At 40.0% G+C, this 6,472-nt stretch overlaps 1 protein-coding gene across 1 annotated transcript; it reads right to left on the reverse strand.

Moving 5' to 3' along the window:
• Positions 1-3,892: 3,892 nt before the first annotated feature.
• On the reverse strand, positions 3,893-6,244 carry LOC103942316 (U-box domain-containing protein 38). The gene has a single exon (XM_009352504.3). The coding sequence runs from the start codon at positions 5,837-5,839 to the stop codon at positions 4,250-4,252; it is 1,590 nt and encodes a 529-aa protein (XP_009350779.1). The 5' UTR covers positions 5,840-6,244; the 3' UTR covers positions 3,893-4,249.
• Positions 6,245-6,472: the final 228 nt, after the last annotated feature.

Here is a 6,472-nt window from a genome sequence, read left to right on the forward strand (position 1 = left end):
CATTAGGGGTTTGACATTATAAATCCATACCCTAGTAATGTGATTGAGAGTATTGTTTTAGAGAAGGATCGAATTACATTGTAATTCCAACTGAATAGGTTCTCCGAATAACTTCTACATTAGCTTGGGTAGCCATGATATATGATTAGATGTCACTCATGGCTTGTGAGTTCTTCTAGATGATTAAATGTAGTCATTAAAAGGAAGGTGAATTAAAAGTAAGTTTTAATTCACTAAGTGATTGGATAATCAATTGGATTGGTGCCAATCATCTCACTGCCTTGCTAATTAGAACCTAAAAGATTGTTCACCGATACACTCTTGTAGTGAGTAACTAATGGATGAAGGAAATAATTAATTGGATTAATTAAGTGTTTTTGATTAATTTAGAAAGTCTAAAGAAATCATAAAAGCGATAAAGATCGTTTTGGGCTTAAAGAAACGTTCGGGTTTAATCGGGCCCATTGGGCCAAAACCCATTGGGCTTTTATTCAAGCATTGGATGACTTGAAATAATTAAAAGCCCAAAGCCCAAATTAAACACAATAGGCCGGCCAAATGAGAAGGGAGAGAGAGTGAGTCAATTGTTGACTTGTTTCTTTAAGAAATAAAAGGAACATAATAATGAAAGTGTGAGTTAGTGTGTTAGGTGATTGAGAATACACAAAAGAAAAGAAAAACATTCTCTCTCTAAGCTCAAAGGCCGGCCACCAAAGGGGGTTCTAGCTAATCATCTTATCACTCTTTGGTTAATTCCTTCATCTTTCTCATTACAAAGTGGGTGAGGATCTTTAGAGGTTTTCATATCTTTGGAAACTTGAAGAGGACCTAGGAGCACTCATTCTCAACAAAGTGGAGGAGGCAAGGAGGGAGGCTAGGCTCAAGGAGTTCAAGGAGCAAAGAGCTTGGAGGTGGTCAATCCTTGGTCTTAGATCTAGATCAAGAGGTACAAAACTACTCCTAAACTTTGTTCTTCAATAAATTGTTTTTGATGCATCTTATATAAACCTATGCATCTTGAAGGGGATTTGCATGACTATAGCTTTGATAAAATGTATGACATGCTTCCGTTGCTTTCGTATATAAATTTTGAATTGTATATGCATGCTAGTCACTAGAAATCCCACATAAATCTCATATTTTCCCTTCAATAGTTGCATCATGGACCATATTACAACCTTTTTCCCAATTACCAATGTCCTTTTTTTTTTTCATTTCTTTCATTTATCTTAAAAAGTTAATCAGTTACGAGGTGATATTTTCACCATCTATATAACGTTTTTAACATAATAAAATCTATTTTTTTGTCATTTCTTTTATCCATCATAAAAAGTTAATCAATTAAAAGACGAAATTACACCAATTTATACAACATTCTAGGCTTCTAGTGGACTAGCACAATAAAAATTATTAAATTGTGAATCAAATTTCCAATGATATATACAACATTTCTCCCACAATATCAAGCTGACAATCGTAAAAAAAAATATATATTTTTGGTGTTAACAAAAAGAACAATATGTTTTTGGTACATTTGGGACCATAAAATCCGAAGCAACTAAACTACAATCTAATAATCTCCTTTGTTTTGGCACATTTGAGAAAAAGTTCCCAAATTGTTGACCTTTTCTTTTGCAAATCCTCAACCAAGAAAAGGAAATGCCAAAAGCAACAAAAAGGCAAATTTCTGAATTGATATAGCCACGTGGATGGTGGTCATGTGAGATAGAAATGTTTGTGTGAGTCTTTCTTGCAGTAAATTACTGTGGCAAAGCACTTGCCGGTTCTTTTTTTTTTTTCCTTAAAATGAACATGATATAGAAAGGCTCACAATCCTACTTACAATAAGGGAAATTTTGGCAATGTTCCGTAAATTTAGTATAGTGTTTTAATTTACTACTTCAACTTTTAGATTATGAACCTCTTTAATATGCAAAAATTAAAAAGAGTTGATTTTTCACATACCGTCAAATCAATCATATTTTCGATCAAATAAGGATTATGTTCGTTAATTTAAGTGAGAAAGAGGAACATAACTGAACATGATACAAATTTGACAATTCAAGAGCAAACTACCACATTTTAAAAGGTGGATTGAAAGGAGCAAATCGTCGATGGAAGGAAGGGAGGGGAAATATCGCGGCAAGTTTACAATTTGTTTGGTCAAAACAAACAGTTATTCAAAAAAAAAAAAAAAAAATCAACAAACGAATCTGATAGTTAGACAAACAAGGAGGGACAGTTTAGTCCAAAACTGAAAGCTCCTTCTCTTCATTTCTTGCAATAATATATTAGGGTTTAGCAACTACTAATTAAACAAATTAGGCATGGGATGGATAATTAATTAATATTAAATAAACTCAAAATATTAAAACTCAAAAGACAAGAATTAGGCATGAGCACACACCACATTTCCAACACCAACCAACATGCAAGACAAGATGCCAAAGGACAAGAGCCTAAAGATGGACGTATTTGTCTTCGATAATTTAGCCTATCATGTAGTCCAAATTTTTAAATAATTTTTATCGTTTGATTTTTTCTAGTTAATTTTCATCGTTCATTTCCTGTTACTATTAAGTAATTCCGAACCATTGAAAAGAAGTTGAATACGAAAATATCTATGTCTTACAAGTTAAAAAGCAACATGGATGCCTCTAGGGGTGGAAAAAATTCCCGAAAATCCCGAACCGAACCGAAAAAATCCCGATCCCAAACCAAAAATTTCCCAAACCGAAATTCCTGAAATTTTCGGGATGCTATCCCAAATCGATCCCAAAATTTCGGTATGGGATTCGGGATTGGCTTCTCGATATTTTGGGAACCCCATACCGAACCGAAAATATATAATATTAATTATTATATATATTTATACATATATATATTATTCTTTTATAATTGATGCTAGTAGTTTCTAATTCATGCTCTGCAACCTGGAATGCCCTACACCTTGCATATTTTTCTTGTTCTGTTTGATATTCATGTGGATTTTATTATTGCTACTGCCATGGCTGATGATTTCAGAAGGCTTGATTCTTTTGTCTCTCAATAGATTGCAAAAAGGGTTTAATTAATTTGAATTTTGACTATGATAAAAACAGTCAGGCATGCCAGTGTTCAATTAAATGGTAGTGTGAATGAAATGAAATTCCTAGTTCATGAATGTGTTCTTGAATTATATATTTGAAGAACAATTCATAATTTCATATTTCAATTTGGGATTCCCGATTTGTCCCAAAATCCCGAAAATATTTCGGGATTCCCGAAATTTGGGATTCCCGAAAATTTGGTTTGGGATTGGCCTTCAAATTCCCGTCCCGAAAAATTTTGGTTTGGGATTCGGGATATTAGTTTCGGTATAGTATCCCATACCGAACCACCCCGAGATGCCTCCATAGAGTTGCATTATGGACCATACAACCTTTTTGCCAATTACCAATTTACTTTTCTCATTTCTTTCCTCCATCTTATAGAGTTAATCGGTTACAAGGTTAAATTTTCACCGTCTATACAACGTTTCTCACACAAAATCCGTTCTTTTTTCTTTTCCATTTTTTTCATCCTTCATAAACCATTAGTCAGCTACAAGGCCAAATTGCACTAATTTATACAACATTAAGTTGTGAGGCAAATTTCCGCTGGTATATACAACGCTTCTCCCACAATACCAACATGACAATCATTAAAACATAAACATATATTTTGGTGTTAACAAGAACAATATGTTTTTGGCACATTTGGGACCATAGAACCCAGAGCAACTAAACTACAAAATCTAGTAATCTCTTCTTTTGGAACACTTAAGAAAACGTTACGAAATTGTTTACCTTCAATTTTGCAATGCACAACTAAAATCCTCAACCAAGAAAAGGAAATGCACAAGGCCACAAGAAAAGCAAACTTCTAAATTGTTCTTATCCAATCAATCCTTTCTTGAAGCAAATCTATGTGCACATTACATTCCAAAATCCTTAATTAAACCTTACTTACAGACACTAATTAACACTAAACAAAAACGCAAAAAGACAACACAAAAATAAAGGAGACGTGGACCATTCCCCCGCCAATGATTTACACCCGCCGCCGTATCCCAAACTCAGTACCGAGTCACAACTCAACGAGTTGACTCGGCGACGATTACATTTTCTTTTTTATTAGTCATTTCTCTGCGCTGATATTATAATTTAAACCTACTCCGTAAATACAAAAAACCCATTTTCTATAATTAAAAAAAAAGAGAAAAAAAAAACTAAAACGTGCTTGAGTTGCCATTATGCAAGTTCCTCACAACTCGGTACCGAGTCGGATCGAGTCCAGCTCCAGCACCCGAGTCCAGCACCGAGTCCCAATTCGGCTCATCCTCTCTCCCTCTCATCACCATCAACAGCTGGTTGGCCTTCTCCCTAGCCCTCTCGCTCCCGCTCTTCTCGATCTCACACAACACCTCCACCGCCTTCGCCTCCCTCGCCAGCCCGCGAAACCTCATAGACCCGTGACTCAGCGCATAGAGCGCCGCCACGCAGTTCTCCCGAGTCGACTCGGAATCCAACTCTGTACGCCTCCTCAGCATCCCCACCAAAAACTCCACCGCGTTGGCGTCGAGCATGGCTGACCTCCCCTCGTTGCAGCTCGCTAGATTGCACAGAATCAGCAGAACTCGGCCCGTTGACGCCGGAGACTTAGCCAAGGCCAACAGAGTTGGCACCGCGTTGTGTTGCTTAACGAGTTTGACTCGGTTGCTCTCCACCAGCGTCAAGTGATAGAGCGCCAACGCCGAGTCATTGCGCGTCCGCTCACTCTCCGCCCTCACGAACGCGTGCATCAGCGGAGGCAACGCTCCGAGCACTCCGATCGCCATCTTGTTGTCTTCCTCCAACGCCAAGCTGAAGAGCGCGCCGGCTGCGTGCTCCTGCGACTCACTGGATCCTCCCTTCAATACATCCACCAAATGCGGGACGAATCCTGACCGTACGATCTTCACCTTGTTGGGCTTCTCCAGAGACAAGTTCACCAGCGAAGCGAGGGCGTTTTGCTGCACAGTGCTGTATCGCGAGACAACCAGCGATCCGACGGCGGAGAGCAGCCGGGGAGTGCAGAGCGAAATCCTAAGCTCCTCCTTCGTCCTCGTGAGCTTTCTGAGTAAAATTACCCCCTCCTCCTGCTCGATTACCTCGGAGCTTCTCAGCTTCGTCATCAATTGCTCCTCCTCCTCGCATCCCGGCGACGAGGAATTAAGGTTTAGGGTTTGAAGCTCGGCGGTGATTTCGCAGGAAGACGACGAGGAGTAACACGACGGCAAGGTCGCGAAGGGAAGAGGAGTGGGGGGACTCGCCGAGGGGATGACCACCGACTCTTCCGACGAACTGGAATAGAAATGGTCGACTCGGCGGCCCAACTCGGTCGCCGCGTGCATGAACCTAACCGGCGGCCTCTCCGCCATCCCCCTCAGCAGCTCCCGCTCCGAAACCCTAATTCCCGGGTCTTCCATATCCTTCTCCATCAGCGCCCGTACGGCCTTCTCGAGTGCGATTGAATCGGGTGGCTGCGGGTGCTGGGCGTTGTTGCGGTCGCACCAGTTCTGGATGGTAGACTTGATGGCAAAATTGGGAATCACGGTGGAGAAATCGGGTCGGGTCCCGTCTTCGAGTTTGGGAGAGAAGCTCAACTCGCGGCAGAGTTGGACGGAGAGGCGCTCGAAGGTCTGACCCGAAGAGACGACGACAGGGTCGGATATTAAGGACCCGGAAATGGGGCATAAGAGCTCCTTTGGGGGATTCTTTGAACCAGAATTGGAGCGGTAGAAGGAGATCTTCCACCTGTGCTTGCCATTACCGCCCATGCCCAAAGAGGAGAGGGTGGAGGTTGCGGCGGCGGAGCTACGAGACCACTCTGGAATTTTGGGCTGATGGGTTTCTGAGGGATTGTGTTGCGGTTGTGTTGGACATGGTCACATGAGTAGGGTACTGGAAGCTGATTAATTAAGTTGCTTTTTCTCTGAAGCTTTGGGTTTTGTTTGGTCTTGTTGTATACGCTGTGTGAGCTGTTTGCTTGACCAGTCAGTGCGTTGGCAACTATCCCCTTGTGGAAGCCCACTTTCTTGTTTTTTGTTTCTGGGGTGGGAAAATGTAAACGTTATCGGGGTTTTCTTGTGTTTCGTGTGTCGTTTTTTAACGATGCATTTTGATAAACCTAGTCAAATTAGGTGAAGCAGTGTCTTCTTCGCCTCATACCACAATTTGAACACCAGATATTTCTCTTAAATAGTCTTGTTCAAGTTATAATTGGCTAATCCATCTCATTAATTATAGATTAACATTAAACAAATCTGCAATTAAAACTTGCAAGTGTTTTTTTTTATTTTTTAATTTTTAAATAGGAAACTAGAGGGAAAGATAATTTAAAAGGAAAACTAATGAAAATTGTTTGAAAACTTTGAGTTTTAATAATAAGGACAAAATAAAGTGTACAGTGA

The sequence above is a fragment of a genome, unplaced genomic scaffold (assembly GCF_019419815.1).
Source record: "Pyrus x bretschneideri cultivar Hongxiangsu unplaced genomic scaffold, Pyrus_bretschneideri_v1 Contig3, whole genome shotgun sequence".
Classification (NCBI taxonomy): domain Eukaryota; kingdom Viridiplantae; phylum Streptophyta; class Magnoliopsida; order Rosales; family Rosaceae; genus Pyrus; species Pyrus x bretschneideri.